This window comes from Ornithodoros turicata, chromosome 10 (genome assembly GCF_037126465.1).
Source record: "Ornithodoros turicata isolate Travis chromosome 10, ASM3712646v1, whole genome shotgun sequence".
In the NCBI taxonomy this organism is placed as follows: Eukaryota; Metazoa; Arthropoda; class Arachnida; order Ixodida; family Argasidae; genus Ornithodoros; species Ornithodoros turicata.
In genome coordinates, this window is record NC_088210.1 from 9,054,990 (window position 1) to 9,072,007 (window position 17,018).

At 47.6% G+C, this 17,018-nt stretch overlaps 1 protein-coding gene across 1 annotated transcript; it reads left to right on the forward strand.

Moving 5' to 3' along the window:
• The first annotated feature begins 10,723 nt into the window (after positions 1 to 10,723).
• Positions 10,724 to 12,838, forward strand: LOC135369708 (neprilysin-1-like). The gene has a single exon (XM_064603223.1). The coding sequence runs from the start codon at positions 10,724 to 10,726 to the stop codon at positions 12,836 to 12,838; it is 2,115 nt and encodes a 704-aa protein (XP_064459293.1).
• The last annotated feature ends 4,180 nt before the right edge of the window (positions 12,839 to 17,018 follow it).

Below are 17,018 nucleotides of genomic sequence, written 5' to 3' on the forward strand. Positions count from 1 at the left end.
GGAATGTCATGATCTCCAAGTTTAATTATATAAATATTCGCGAACTGAACTCTGAAATTTGCCAAGTAAAGGTCACTTTTTTACCCCACCAATATGAAGAGCGTGCGGAATTCACTCAAATTCATGACAATTCACAGTTATATTCACGAGCTATCCCATCGGAAAAAATAGCCGAATATCATGCTTTTCGGAGCACCGGACCATAGCGCGCGATGACTTTTTGAGCGCAATCGCTGTCAGTGCGACGAAAGGAGGTTCCGAAGCCAGCCCACAGAGTGATAGTAGAAAAAGTAACAGTTCCTAAATTGGGAGAGGGAAAGCATTATCGCAGCGAAAGTCGGACGTGATAAGCCGTGCCGGTTTTATCTCCCTCTGCGACGTCGGGGAGGGCTGGGTTTCCAACCTCCTTTCGTCGGACTGACAAAGATTGCGATGAAAAAATCATCGTGCGCTATTCTGTGCGACCTCCGTAACGCATGATGTTCGGCTATTTTTTCCGATGAGATAGCTTCTGAATATCCCTGTTAATTGTCATTAATTTGACTAAATTAGACACGCTCTTTACGTTGGTGGGGTAAAAAAGTGACCTTTACTAGGCAAATTTCCGACTTAAGCTCGCAAAAATTTACATAATTGAACTTACGTTACACGACATTCACACGAGGAGGTGGCAAAAACCGAGTAAGAACAAATGCCATTGACCGCATAACTCTAGGTGGTGTAGTTTTTTTATTATAATTCAATGACACGTTTTCTGGGACACCCTGTATACAGCTACTTTGAAGCAAAAGCGGTTCACTCAAGAAGGGAAGTCCTGGGCAGACAATTTGAGTAGAAGGTGTCACTGACGTCGCCTTGTTTCTGCTATGCGTTCTTTCGTATAAGCAACATCCATAAGGTATATGAAGGGGGGGGGGGGATCAAAATATTCCTTCGATCGCAAACTCAATGTACAGAGTGAAGATGCGCTGGGGAACCACGAGACGTGTCTGGTCTCTGGGGCACTACGTAGATGACGTCCAGGTCCTGTATGCAGGAGGCTAACTTGTCTGTCCCCGTAGCCCTGCACTGAACTTCACTGCACTGCATGCTCCTTGGCAATCAGGATCTCTGATGATATCATCGTCTGCCCTGATTTGTTGTAAACGTCACTAAAAAAAATCTTTTTTAGTGACAATTATAAACAGCATAAGTGGCACAAAAGAAAAAGCGTACGCCTCCCGTTTTCAACAAATCAGGGCAGATAACGATATCATTCGAGATGACAGTTGGCTTGGAGCGTGCTATGCGGTGAAGTTCATTTGTAATAGTGCACGGCGCGAGGGCTCGTCGTTAGGGCTGAGAGCCAAGGTGCTCCCAGAGTTTCGCAGTCAGGAAGTGTTGCCCTCTGAAAGTAGATGAAAATAGGTCACATTGGGCCTCCATTTACCAGGTCAAAAACAGTCTTTTAGCGCCACGTATTATGGAAAGCATCACGCATAAGAATGTGTCTCACGTGCTCTCTGAAGGCATGGTCGTGCACCGCTGAGAGCTGAAGCCTCTCGCGTCTTCTGTAAGCCTGGTATAGGCGATCTCATATATGAGAGCAGCAAGGTTTGGTTCATTCCTTGCAGTGCAGGATGGAGTAACGAGCTGGATGAAGCAACTTCCTCGATGTGCGTTGAGAGTGGTGCACCTCTTCATCGCTGTACTCGTGTGGCGACGTGCTCGATGAAACCGGCAACTCTAGCTAGCCTCGGTGGCCCTCGAAACATCGCTACGACAGGCGCGTTTGGAGTCGACATCCCCATCATGGTACTTTTAAACTTTCGGGGCATCTTCCCCTTTACTTACTAGTCGATGCTGTACAGATGCTGTTTTTTTTCTTCAAGAGTAGATGAAGGCAAGTAGAGGGCATCTTCAAGGTACGAGTATTATGCCATTTGAATTCCATTTGTTGAGGACGTTCCGGTTACATCTTTGGTGGAAGCATTTGATTAGACGTTATTCTGCTTGTATTCCAAAAAGTTACCAAGTCTCCATGTCTCGATGTTCAAAAGGGAATATGGCAGTTCTTGTGTTCCCGTTTGGATAAAAGCTCTACACCTTCCGGTGGCTCTTCAAGTTTGCTTAAATGGAACAAAAGTCTTCATGCATGAAATAAGCCTGTTAAAAATAAACGAGCAAAAGTTGTTTATTAAATTTATGACTATTGCATCTTACTTTAGCAATACTAACCACAGCCGCCTCTTCGACAGACGGGTGGTGTTTTATTATTTTTTTTTTCAAGGTCCGAATAGCCCCCCAAAATAACGAAACGTCACAAAATTAACCTCGCTCAGTCACGCTCGGTAGCCTCTGGTCAGTTCGCGCGCGCGTCGGTCACGTGATCTTCCCAGTTTTCGTGCAGCAACGAGGCAGGAAACATGTCCGTGGCTGTCGTCACGCCCGCCAATGCGAGATCCGCACTGTGATTCGTTTCTTTCACGCTGAAGGGCGTCGTGCAGCAAGGTGTATGGCCGTGATTTCACGAGTGAGAGTAAAGTGAGGAAAGGGTGTGAACAATTCAGAGAAGGGCGTGCTGTCATCAGGAGTTGAGCTTCTCCACGATAACGCCCGCCCTCACACTGCGACCTCTACTCTGAAACTCCTCCAGCAGTTCAACTGGGAGGTGTTCACCCACCCACCGTACATCCCTTGACCTGGTGCCGTGTGATTTCCACCTCTTCTGTCGAATGAAGCAGTGGCTGGGAGGTCAGCGGTTCAGCACCAACCAGGACCTGCAGACCGCCGTAACAAGATGGCTCAGTGGACTGGCGGCGGCCTTCTGTGACCAGGGAATAGAAAATTTGGTTCCACGCTACGACAAATGCCTCAACCGGAATGGCGATTATGTTGAAAAGTAGAATAAAGACATTTGCTCTAGGTTCCGTGTTGTGGCTGTGTGGACCTTGAAAAGAAAAAAAAAAAAAAAAATACCCCTCGTGCACCCCTCGTGCCTACGAAGTATTAGAGCATAACCCCTAAAAGCACCGCTTTTACTGGGAAAGACGACCACGTTATAATTTGTGAGTCTAACAGCTTTTGGAGGGGCACCACGGTAATAATATATGGTCGTTTAGGCCTTGAAAATATGCGGCCATCAACGAGAAAAAAAATATGTAGGAATACAAGGGGAATAGCGTCTAATCAAGTGCTTCCACCAAAGATGTAACCGGTAGGCACGAAGTCAACAAATGGAATTCAAATTGCATAATATTCGTACCTTGAAGATGCCCCCTTCGAGAGAATACTCACTTCAAAATTAAACAGCAATTCCTCATCTACTCATGAAAACAGAAATAAAAAATGAATACCTGTGGAGCACTGAGCAGAATTTGGGCGCAAAATATTAAAGAAAAAAATGCCCCAAAAGTTCAAAAGCCACGACAGACCACGACACACATGGAGATGAGATCTCAAAATCAATAGTAGTGTACAAAAAATACGTAAAGCACGTGTTCTCTATGTAAACCAAATTTCTTGACAACACTACTTACGATGCCCCATAGCCCTAGTCTCTTATTTGTTACATTGCGACATTGTGACAGTCATTCCCAGGACCGTTTTTCTTTTTTTCTCCTGGACTTCTCAGCAACGTTTTGCACCAAAATGCCCGTGCACCGAAATGTCCGGATCCCGTATCGGAGGTTGTGAACTACCGTAATTTCACTCGTATAAGCCGCACCGCAGATAAGCCGCAGGACGCGTTTTGAGGAGCATTTTGAAAATTTTCTGGCATATAAGTCGCGGGCAATAAGAGACGACTGATTTGCGCGACGTAGGAGACCATATAGAGAAGGCCATAAACACAGTGATCCATACTCCGGGGTCAGCACAGTGTGGTCAGTGTAAGAGTTCTACCAAGGTCGGATTGTGCCCTTGTTGAGCGTTTTTCATGGATTGGTGGGTCAGTGGTCTTCCAGAAGACGTGAATCACTGTCACCACTTTCCTTAAAGCTGCTTGGGGGGAACGCACCAGGAAGATCAATCTACTCGAATGTGGACCCGTCCCTGTTACGCACTGTTCGTGCATCGGCAGGGCAGTGCTGTTCCAAGGACACTGTCGGCCCTTTCGTTAAAACCGGCGAATGAGGAAAATACCAGGAAAAAATAGTCATCAGATAAGCCACAGCGGTGGATAAGCCGCAAAGCGCCCGCGAGAAAAAAAAAGTCACGCATCATAAGCCGCGGCTAATGCGCGCGAAATTACTAACCGGCCGTTCCATTATGTCCCGCAAGGGGCGCCGGTGACTGCCAGTGATTTTCAGCGCCTCCTGGACGAGAGCTATACATGCATATAAAACATGTAATTCGAGTTACAGAAAGAGGTTGCCGAATTAATTTTTAATCCGATTGAGCTATAGCTAATCTCGACTTACCTGTCGAGATGTAGACATGGCTTATCATGTAGACATGTCTCCACCCCATAGGGGTGTTATCACCTTGGTGAAGAAGTACGACGATGACGGACGTCGGAGTAATCAACTAAGGAATCACCATAGACAATGAGAAGGATGACACAAATTGCTCGCAATGCAGGCTGTTGTCTCTCCCTGTTGCCCGTTGGTCCTCGTTGTTGTCTTGTTACTTCGTTCGTGCTTCTGTTTGCTGTTGGTCGCCAGGTAAGTGCATGTTCCTTGCAGCTCTGTCGCAAGTTTGACCTCAATAACGTGTTACTGCATCTTACAACATCTATGCGGTAACTAAATACAAGTATGACTATGCCTAGCTATCTGTGTCTTCTTGTCGTTAACATACTAATTTGTCGTTTTCTGCATTTTCCTCTCTATTACCGTTTTCCCTCGAAACGGAATGAAAATGGAATTTAGTTTTTGACAAAAGCCTATTTTTGTTTTTTTTCAGGCATGAAGTTCTTCAACGTCGCTTTGACCATCTTCCAATGTTTCTGCCTGGCGGCCACAGCGTTTTTCTTTTGCCTTGTTATCTTCGAGGACAACGATGTCCTCAGGGCCGTCTACATGCTCTGCGGCCTGGTCTCACTCTTCCTATTCGCAATAACAGACGAGGACATCAGGGCCAGATTGTGGAAGAGTGAGACCGAAGAAGACATGATTCCACAATTGACAGTGGACCACTCAGCATCGGCTCACACGCCCACGGGTTGGTCCCAAGAAAGCTCTACGACAATAACTGTGGAGTGAGGTGGTGACGTGCTTGTAAATAGCGTTCGCTTTTCTTGTTTTTTTTCGTTTTTTGTTTGTCTGTTTCTTTTCGTTTTTTTGTTTTCGTTTTTTGTTTTTGTTTTTCTCGTTTTCTGTTTCTCTTTCAAAACAAAACTTGTACATAGCGTGTTTTTTTTTATGGGGGGGGGGGGTTTGGAGGGCGTGACTCCGTTGGATGAGGGTCATCCAACTGAGTCACAAGCGAACCGGCCTCCACGTGGCGCCCTCTGGAAACGGCAAGCTAGCCGGCTAACGGTTCGCACAGGACAATTTGTCCTGGACTCGATTACGTACTAGCCCTTGGGAACAGGACTGTCCCATGGTGTCGGCCCTGACGTACACGGGACAACTACCACACAGTTGTGAAGTAATGAGTTGAACGTTACTGGATGTAACTACTGTTGCCCATGTATTTCAGATGAACATTTTGAAATTTGTATAGATTTTATTTTGAAACTCTTTAGGAATTGCTTTGGAAAAGCACAATTTTTAGCATTTGATTCAAAACATAGAATATCACCACCTTAATATTTTTTTTTTCTCAAAATCTGTGGCATTTGCATTTAATCACACGTCCTCTGCGCCTACCCCCCGTATGGGGGCAAAAGGTGGCCATTACAGTGTCGCATCGTTCATTAGGTTAACAATGCACCAGTTATGCTACTCCGTCATCGTGATAAGTATAATGGAATTGTGGCGGCCAGTGGACGACGATGACAACGACGTGCCTCTGCTGGCGCGCGCCACTGCGCCTGCCAGCCAGTTCTACCGGCACCGTCCTAGTGTGAGGCCAAGGCCATCTGCCCGCTGGGACATTCCATCATCGCCGGTCAGGACTCATGTAGGGGAACACCACCTCCTCTACATTTGGTGACCCCAACAACGAACACCATGTTCGGCGTAATTTGGCCATTCACCATCCTAAATTTTTCGGCAAACCAGCAGCGAACCACCACCTAGCCGGCAAGTCACACCGGGAACACTGTTCCACCGGGGACCCACAGGAGACCACAGCAAGCTCAGCTTACGGCCTCCACCTGCTTCATGATGGTCCTCCCCGGGATTTCTCTGGCGACAACCAGCACTCACGACAACCGCACTCACTCAGCAACAATCAACGCTCAGCAACGATCACTCAACCCAATCGGCAGCCACTCAACAGAATCAGCAACCATTCAGCACTCACACCTCATCTCTGAAACCCGCCCGGATCGCAGCGCCATTGTTCCCGCCATCCCGCTGCTGCTGCATCAACAGCCACAAGCACAAGCCGTGTGCCCAGTCGTCCACCATCTAAGGGCCGTCATCATTCTCCTCTTCATGGTATCGACGCGAACCTCAGCCGCATGCACCGCTCCGCGTCTGAGGGGGGGGAGTGATGTGGCGGCCCGTGGACGACGATGACAACGACGAGCCTCTGCTGGCGCGCGCCACTGCGCCTGCCAGCCAGTTCTACCGGCACCGTCATAGCGTGAGGCCACGACCACCTGCCCGCTGGGAAATTCCATCATCGCCGGTCAGGACTCATGTAGAGGAATACCAGCGTCCTCTACAGAATAAACAAGTCCCCCAACTGTATAAAATAAAATAAGATAAAATATATGTATAAAATAATATATGGCCAGTGTGATTCATTACAGGTACTATAAAGCAACAGGCAAGCTGTTAATATTGGCAGCAGCATTTGAAAGCTTATTCCGAACGGAACCCACACTGCGACAGATCGACGCCTCGTCGTCGTCGGGCAACAGTGTTACATGTCCCCCAACATCGGCTAAGTCATAGGCTAAGCAGCCGGCTTCATGAACTACTGCTGTCTTTGAAAAGTTTGTTCGAACGATATAGTTCCCGAGATATATATTCTCTCAAAATGTAAGAACATTGGAAGAGACGAGCCACCCTCGCGGCACTTAGGGAAAAAAAAAAGAACCAAAGAAACGTCGCGATGATAAGAGCTGATGGTATTGCAGCACAAGTGGGACGGTCTAAGCACACACTCCCTTCATTTCGCCTGAATGCCGCTAGGGTGGCTCTCCTCCAGCTCCGCAGGTCGCAGGCGCGTTCAAATTAACTGTACTGCGAGCTGTACATCGTGGAAATAAGCAAACGAACTCTCTGTGGAATCACCATGAGTGTCACGTACGCAAAAAATGCACCACGTCCGGCAATCCAGCGTGGTGATGGTAGCGGTCCACAGATGCCGCTGCACGCTCCCATTGTTATTGGCATGTTGATGTTCGCCGCCCTGCATGGCGACCTGCGGAGTTCGTGTGGGGTCTTAGACACAGGGTTGCCCGTAATATTAAATATGTATTATCTAAGGAACTACGAGGCGGATTCGAACGAAACTATCAAATAAGCCAGCTGTATAAAATTGTGTGCCAGCTGCTTGACAGTACCTTTAAGTATGCAACTGAAATTCTTTGTACACGCTCGAAAAATAAAAAGTTGAGCTGGGCACATACTCGGGGCCACGTGCATAGCAGTACACTACATGTAGCAGCTACAAATACTTTTTATGATCATTAAACGTATTCCTGCCTTATGTGTTTAAATGAATAGGACATTATGAGACTCACCTGTAGCAACCATATAAGCATCTGTGTCCGAAGTCCATTTGACGACGAATCTCAAGTCATATACGCTTTGCACTACCCGTAAACCCACACCAACGTTCTAGAGGTTTTCGATCAGATAGGTGTCCAGCATACCCGTATCAGGCTGCCTGACAAAAAACAAACATCCACTTGGAACGCGAAGGAAAGCTAACCTATAAGAGAACTTGTAAATGGCGCCACGACGCTGTGGCAAGGAACAGGCGAGGAAGGAGCGGATTGGCTTGGCTTGACTTGGAAACCAAGCAATGTTGTCCCGCCGTCACCAAGTCCAAGAGCGAAGAATGGAGTAGGAAAAGTGCACGCTAAAAACGACAATATTGAAGAAAATTTATTTATTTATTTATTTATTTATTTATTAATAATACCTCAAGGGCCCTTGCGGGCATTACATGAGGGTACATAGTTGGCATATGGAAAAAATGAAATGATGCACAGCAAACAAGATGTATCAGATGTTACTATAATTAATAGAAGGAGGAAAAGGAGCTTTTCCGTTTTTATGATGCAGCGCAAATAATTAAGTATTAGTCCATCTGATTGCCAAGCGACTCTGTTAGCGAAGCAGAGACAGGAAATACAAAGTGCGAGTGAGATGGGATACGTCACTGAGAGTTCCGGTTGAATCTGCCTATTTTGGCGGAAGAGTCTGGGTTGCTCCTTGGAGCGATCTTCTCACGGAGGAAGGAAACACAGGACCGGCCCTTCCAACTTTTTGCCATTGGGACGGTCGTGCCAGCATTCTGGGATGCTCCTGTCTACCATGTGACCGCTCACGTGACCCCAAGAGCACGCGCAGGGCAGCTCCCGAAGCAGACGACGGGAGTCGTGATTGTCTTGCAGTTCAGGTGGGGCTAGAAACATCATTCGTGACGCCGACTTTTGTGTGACGACGTGGCCACGTTTTGTGGGTTTGTTGCTGAAGTGGTAACGCATGTCCATAATAAAACTTGTACAACAACGGAGGAAATCAAAATAACCTGCAGCTGTAGTACAGCGCCAGCTTGCAAACGAACGATTCAAGATGACTCCCTCACAGACAGGGATACGAAACAACCGATGAAGTACGTACTTACGAATGAAACGTTATTTCCGTGACAGAGCTGCTTTCTGTGGAACGACAGCCGCAACCGCAGTAAGAGCACGGTAACAAAACGTTGTTTCCGGGATGGTGCTCACATTTTAAGAGTAAATGACTTTGGAAAGGCATAAAAGCACGGAAAGCAGCGTGAGCAACAAACCGTTGCTAAACCGAAACTTTAGAGAGGATCACGTGGTGGACAGGAAGTAATGGCGGTTTTGACAAGAGCGACCGCCAGAGGGTCCCACGGAAATCTTTTCGGGACGGCCGCTCCTGTGTTTCTCCAAAGCTCCCATTGGAAGGCTCCGGCACTAGATTTCCAATCTGCCAGTAGAACACACTTACTCTCGGCGGAGCAACGAAACTTGCTCCGGAAGCGTTCCGAATCTGCCATTGGAATTGAACATTTGTCGTCGGAGAGATGATCTGCATTTTCGCGTTAACGAAATTTCGCGGTCGCTCCTTTGCGCACTCGTGCTAATTAAAAAAAAAAAAGGTTTCTCTGCCAAATACGCGTACGATGAAATGACCACGCAATGTCCCCCGTCAGCGGGTGAGCTTGGTCACCTGCATCCTCCGGGCGCTGAGTAAGGACGACCCCTCTCTGTGTTCTATTGTTTGTACGGGGAATGCGCATGTGTGGTTGGAAAGGGACAACCAGTTATAAAGTTCATTGCCAGCCATCTCTTTCAAGGGAGACTTCAGAAGGATTCAAAAAAATAAAAATGATAATAATAAGGTGAGCATCACGCAGCGGTCTGTGGCAAAAGCTGTGTTTTGATCCCTCAGCGACGTATAGGGCTCATGGACAGCCCGCGAACTCAAGTCGTACCATCTCATTCTTAAGTGCCCCCCCCCCCAACACGTCTAGAGATGCGAAGCCCCCCCAAAAACACCGGAAATTTTGGGAAAAAAAACATTTTTTTCGTTTTTTTTTCTCGTCTCCGGAAAAATTAACCAAAACGTCCAGGCGACAAAATTCAAAAATGTAAATTTTCGTGCCTTCGATGCGTTCCAACCCGCCAACAGTGCCTTAGGTGCCTCTAATCCCCCAACAACCACCAACTTAGAGCTCCGTCTGGCTATTCCAAGCGATCGCCACCGCGTTCACATAATATCGGAGTTCTGGTCGGAGTGGACGGGTTGTTCCAATTACCTATCGCTGAGTAGACAGCAGTCTCATGGGATGGTCTGCTCCGCATTTATGCCTAGAGGGTGAACACTACTAAAGTTTCCAGCTCATTGTATGCTGTGGTTTGGCCGGCAATGCTTCGACTCAGCAGTAACCGTGTTTGTTTTCATTTTTTCAAATTTTTCGAAAAAAAAAAACCCCCGAAAAAAGAACCGTTTTTTTAGGGATCCAAAATTTCCGGAAATTTTGCATCTCTACTCATGTCTCAACATCATACGCATTTCACTGATCTTTTTGTCTTTGGATGTCTTTAATCTATCTCGTCCTGCTTTCACCTTTTGTTGGTTTATCCTTTATTTTCCGGATTATTTTGTATTATTCTTTTGTTCTTTTCGTGGTTTCGCGGAATAGCAAGCCGACATGGCGTTCAGCTGACTCTTTCCTCCCTCCTTTGTTTCCTTTCGTTGTAATAAATATATCCCGTCCTTCAAATCTCTCCGGCTAATAAGCTGAAATGAACAATATTCACGACGACGTTTACCTTTTCTTTTTTTACTTTTACAATGTTTACGAAAACAATAACGTAAAGATACGACAGACAAATGCAAAGTAAGATAAATATTTCCCAAAATAGTCGCGGTGAGCCCGAGTACGCAGGACGCAAGGAAGAGAAAGAAGATGCGTTGGTGCAATGGAGGAAGACCGCCGGCGACGCGAGCGTCAAATTTCCGTGTACACGGCCTTCGCGTGTGTCATCGCTGCCGTGGTGATCATTGCCCTGCTGGTTGCCGTGACGGCCAAGAAAGTCGTCCACCACAAGGCGGAGCGCTGGCCGGCTGGACCCTTGCCCTTCGACAGGCGCTACGACACGGGCGACCTCCTGAAGGAAGTGACCAACAGGAGCAAACCTGCCGTTTGTCCCACCTGCCAGTGGAATGACGCGTACCTCTTCGACTCCGCGAAGGAGTACAAAGTCAAAGACGTGTGCTCCAATTTTTACGTGCACGCGTGCAACCAGCGGTGGCTTCGGGGCACCTCCCTGGCCAATCGTCCCTATGCCGAATTCAGTGCGGGCCAGCTCATGCTGGACGTGGACTACTTCTTCAAGCGGTTCCTGTCGCTCCGCGGCCGCTCGGAGAACAATTTCCTCGCGCAAGCAATGTGGGTTTATGACAGGTGCAACGCCAACGACAGCGTTGTTGAGTCCGTACAGAGTGTTTTGAGCTCCCTAATGTTGCCAGACTGGCCGTTTGAGAACTGGGAAGGGGACCTGGTCTGGCACGTCGCGACAGCTGAGAGGACACTGAGGTTACAGCCGCTGTTTGAGGTAGTCTTCAGGAAGAACACCAGGAGTGCTCTACCGGTTATTCTGCGAGCACCGAAGACGTTGCATCAAAGGTATCAGCAAGGTGGCTTCGATGAACAATCTTATGCAACATATGTGGCCGCGTCTCTGCAACGTTATACAAAGAACAATGCGTCGGCGATAGCTGATGGCATTGTTCGACTGGAGAAGGCAATTGAGGCGTTTGCGGCGCAAGAAACGCCGAGCAAAGTGTTATCGTTAGAACAGCTATTCGCGAGCGAACGCTGGAACTGGATGAAATATTTCGACGTGGTATTCGATGGCAAATATTCCATGCTCAACCACACCATGATCGTCGTGCAGGACCCCGTGTTCTTCGCCAACTTGAGGCACATATTTCGAGGTCGCTACGACACTTCCGTGATCAACTACATCGGCTACAAGGCAGTCGCGGAATTTTCTCCGTTCTTAGGGGACCCCTTCTTGATGAGGTTGTCGCACGGCTACCGCCTGCCAGATCTGCATGAGCGACAGGTAGCTTGTATGGCCCTCTTGGAGAAGGTATACCCGTATGGATTGGGCATCGCTGCCAAGCTGACGTTGGGAAAAGAATTCGCGACAACGTACCGAACACACTTGGATAGTCAGATGCAGTTCTTCTTTTCTTTGTCGCGGAAAGTTATCGTGCAGTTGGTGCAGTCGCACAAATCGTGGATCGACCCCGTGGACACTGCCACGGCCGTTCGGAAGCTGCAAGCCATGCAGCTCCATTTCGGCACCCAGGCCAACCTGATCGAGTACGAGCTCTACCGCAGGACCCGTCCGGTTAAAGGCAACACCACGATCGAAGCGGTTCTGGGTCTGTACTCGCACGCTTCCGCGCTCTACTGGGACGTGGCGAAGGACGCAGGCTTCGACAACATGGTAGAACAGGACGTATTCCTGCCAGGATCGCTTTACCAGGAGGCGGACAACCGGCTGCTCGTGCCTCACGCCGTGGTTGGATTTTTGAACCATATCAGTAACCAGGTTCACCCCATCTTGTATCCGGCTGTTATGGTGCACATCATGCGCGGAGCACTCGCAGCTCTCGCACCGAGCGCTTCCTCCTTCGTTAAGGGTGAGCTGAGGAACTGGTGGAGTGTCAGCACGAAAGGGGCGTACGAAAATATTAGCAGGTGTCTCCAGGCCCAATACCCTCGCATGTCCTCACCGGAGTTGAACCTCTTGGACAATGCCCTCATGTACCCTCTGTTTCTCATCTACAAGGCCTCGCTCGAGAAACTCAAAGGAGTGCACGCCTCCGTCAATTCCGAACAGCTTTTCTTCTATAATTATGCCGTAGCGCTTTGTGAAAGGAAATCGTCCGGACCGATGCAGGGGATGTGGCGTGTGAACGTACCGCTACGGAACTTCCCTGCTTTCAGCCGGGCCTTTGGGTGTCAATGGAAAACTTACATGAATCCCGCAGAAAAGTGCATCATGTGGGCGATATCGTAGACAGGCAGCGCAGCTCTCCATCCAAAGTATCAATAAAGCGTTGCTCCAACTATAGTTCACCACATAACCCAACTACGGTAATTGCAATCGCGTTACACAAATGAGTTTCAGTAAACTGTGGAGTCGCTATATGTCGACGGGCGATTCGAAGGTACAGCTTGGGGGGGGGGGGAACGTTTACGGGAACCGGAGTGTCATATTTCTCCATCGGAGCGACGCGCAGGACTGAGTGCATTGCACAACTAATACCCCTGTCACATGACACTTTCGATGTGGATTGAATTCGATCCGCATAGTCTCTCTCAAGAGAGTTCGGTGGCCGATGCTGCTACACGGTCCAACTCTAAGCGTATTGAAAGGTTCAGGTTCAGGTTCGTCTAATCCCTTTCGGCACAGGGCAGGCACCTTGAAATGCTGCCACAGGTGAAAAGCAAAAGAAATTAAAAGAAAAAAAAACTTGGAAACACAGACACAAATAACTTGGCTCTATATAGGCGTTCCAGGCAGACTAGTGTCCGCAACGTGGTTTTCCGTGTGCTGCTTCGCTTTCGCTGAGGGTTTGCTTGGCTTTGCTTGTTCGTAGGGTCTCCCGGTCTGTTGGCTGGTCCGCTGGTGCTAGTTGGTTGGGTCCTGTCCAGTCCTGGTCTTGGATCGCTGACCGGACTGGCATTCGCGCTGGCTCTTGCTACCGTGTTAGTTTCTAGCATGTGCAGAGCAGTTTCCGTTTGTTTTCCCCAATTTGTTAGGTGGCGCTTGCATCTGTCTGCGATATCGCTGGGGTTTTCACCATTTTGAGGGTATGGACAGAGCGCCGTTTGGATGTCTAAACCCTCTAGAAGAGTTGTGTGGACGACCGGGCGTTGCAAAATCACTTGTTCTATGTCTTCTTTCTTGATCCCACAAAGCATACATGTCTCGTCGGGGTAGTCGAAGAGCTGTGCGATTCTTTCTCTGGTCAGAAGGGCGCCTGTTCGCGCCTGGAATAGCAAGCCGTTTTAGTGGTCACCTCTGTAGTAGTTGTATGGGGCAGGTTCTCCTTTATATCCTTTATCCTTGTAGATGTAGGTTCTGCTTTATATACCAGCTCCCGTGGCTCAGTGGTTAGCGTGCTGGCCATGTCACGTCGAGACTGGGAGGTACCCGGGTTCGAATCCCGGTGCCGGCTGTGCTGTCTGGGGTTTTTCCTGGGTTTTCCTCAGACGCTTTCAGACATATGTCGGCACAGTTCCCCTAGAAGTCGGCCCAGGACGCACATTCCCCCAGGGCGTCAGTCGTGACGTTGCCCGCATACGTGAGGCCGACAACGGCAAGCCCTATTGCCATCACCACCACCTTCTCCTTTATATTTATTATAGAGGATCATGCTTTGTTTTTTGTTTGAACGTTGTCTCCAGCAGCTATGTTCCATTGCTTTCATTTCCTTCTTGATTCGTCTGTACCATTCTCGTACGCTTTTTCTTCTTGTGTCGTGTCGTTCTCTTACTGTACTTGGAGTCTATTTTACTCGTACGTTTGATGCAGTTTGTTTTTGTGCCCCTATAACGTAGATGTTGGAAGACTCGTTTTAAGTGTCTGTTTTCTGCTAGGTGGGTTATTCGCCCCAGGTGACGTGTTTTTGATCCGGCCTCCCTGTATTCGAGGCTGGACCACGACAGTTCTTCTTGAACAGCTACATTTGCTGTGGCAAGGTTTCCTCCCAGTATCCATTTACCTATTCCTCTCTGGTGGCGTTCCAACGTTTTGATAGTACCGTTGCTGTAGCACAGTGCTTCGTTGACATACGGTAGGTAACGTTTGGGACAGCTACCGTCTTCCATGGTACTCTGCCTACCGCGTACGGATTGTCGGGGTGGCGAGCCAAGTGCCACACATGTCCTTTCCTCTGTTTGATGTCGCTACGGCTATACTTTGTTTGTTTGTTTGTATATTATACATTCAAGGCCCCCACTTGAGGGAATTACAGAACCGAGTGAGCATTTACAGAATACACGTGTAAATAGTGGCAACGAAACACAAAATGACCGTGGTGTGAAATCACAGACAACAGCCCGACAAGAAAACACACACACACACACACACACACACACACACACACACACACACACACACACACACACACACACACACACATATATATATATATATTGCTGATGCACAGATTAGCGAGCATCGTATTGTAAATTAGTTTGTTGACGATGTGCTGATGAAAGATAGGAAATCAATGCCTGCTTGAAGTGTGTCATGGAAGCTTGCGAGACAACGGATTGGGGAAGGGAGTTCCACTCTCTTATGGTGTGGGGAGCAAAGGATGTATCACATATTAATGTTCGACAGCGTGGGCGTGAATCACCTTTCGTAATCTCTTTTAATAATAGTTAATTATTTTTTAAATAATAATAATAATAAGTAATTTTTTTGCTCCGAGGTATCGATAATGGTTGGTACGGGCGACGTCAAAGTTTTGGAGTGAGAATATTTGGTTTGGAATGTTGTTGGTTTCCCCGAATTTCATGCATTGTGTTTTGGTTCTGCTGAATTTCATTCCATTGGGTTCCGCGATTTTGGTGCACACGTCCAGTAGGTGTTGCGTGTCGCCGGGTGTCCGCGCATTCAGCAGGATGTCGTCCACTAGCGCAGGGATATGTGTTTCTAATCGCCTCCCAGATGTGTCGACGGTGCTTAGCTTTTTGCCCTCGTCACTCTCTTCTAGTTCTTTGAGTAAGTCGTTCAGGAATATGTTAAATAATGGCGGCGACATGGGGCACCCTTGTTTGAGTCCCACTGGTTGCTTCACTTTCTCTGACTTGAAGTTTTCAAAATGGTATGTGCTATAACAGTTTGAGTACATGTTTTGTATTACTTTTAGCATTGCTCCTGGCAGTCCTAGTTGTCGTAGTTTCTCCCAAAGTATTTCGTGCGGTACGGCGTCGTAAGCCCTTTCCAGGTCAAGGAATGCCACCGTATAGTTCTTGTCCCGGTTTTAAACTCAGGCCTATCAGTTGAGTGATTATGAAGAGGTTGTCACTGCCTGGTCTGCCTTCTCGGAAGTCATTTTGTGCTTCGCTCAGGTGCTGGTCATATGTAGTTGTCATCCTGTCGTTGATGGTGGTGGAAAATAATTTCGCGATGTTGATTTGCAGAGTTGACGTCATCTCTTGGTTTCCCTTGGTCCTTATATAGCAATCTAACCGTGCTATGGTTCCATTCTTCAGTGATTTCTTTTGTCTGTTGCAGATTCTTCATAGATTTTCTTTGCTGCGAGGCCCTATAGTATTTTTAAGAATTCGTTTGGCATTCCATCTGGACCTATTGCTTTGCCTTTCTTGAGTTTGTTTAGGTGTTTTGAAAGCTCGTCCTCTTCTATCGACCATAGAATGTTCCCTGTTGGATAGCTTGTTTCCGTGCAAGACTTGGACATACACGTTCGTTTCCGTAATTCTTGGATGAAATATCGCGTCACGTGTTTCTCGATGTCTCTCTCTCCGTGTTAGTTTCTCTCTGTTCCCTCCTTGATTGTCGCGCAGTGCACTTTCAGACGCCTTCGTTTTCTTTGGCGTAATTATGCTTTCGATATACTTCCAGACCTTTTGCCCATTTTGCCGTCCGGACTCGCGTACCTCCTCTTCCTATCCTCCTGTAGTATTGTTCTGATTTCTGGACTAGCACTCTTTTGGTCTTCATCTGTTGGATTTCGTAGGCCGCTTTCTCCTCTTTGCTCTCTGTCTTGTTCTTGACTGCTTTCCGCAGTGCGCGGCATAGTCTCTTCCTCTCACGAATCGCGTCCAGTGTCTCTCCACGGTGTACTCCTTTAACTCCGTTTTCTTGTCACATAGATCACTCCCTTTTGGATAGTACAACGTAAAGCGTAAAAGATAAAGCGGTTGAGGTAAATAAGACAAAAGATAAAACGGTTAAAGCGTAACCCCACTCCCTGAAGGGAGTGAGTAAGTTCTGTTTTTAGAGTGCAACGTAGAAAGGACAAATGCATTAAATGCCTCAAGGTACCATCGTAGAACGTGAAGAAAAACAATGTGCAAGTTTCCGGCGATGCAGAATCAAAAATAACAAAGACGGTTAAGAGCATCAGCTGTTTACTATATACATTAAAAACAAGACTTTCGTGCAGTAGGCTGCACTTCTTCAGGTTTGAGGACCTGTTACAAGTGGTGAAGCATATATC

Excerpts from the sequence above, each read along its gene's own strand:
- LOC135369708 (XM_064603223.1), top strand. The coding sequence starts at position 10,724 with ATGGAGGAAGACCGCCGGCGACGCGAGCGTCAAATTTCCGTGTACACG.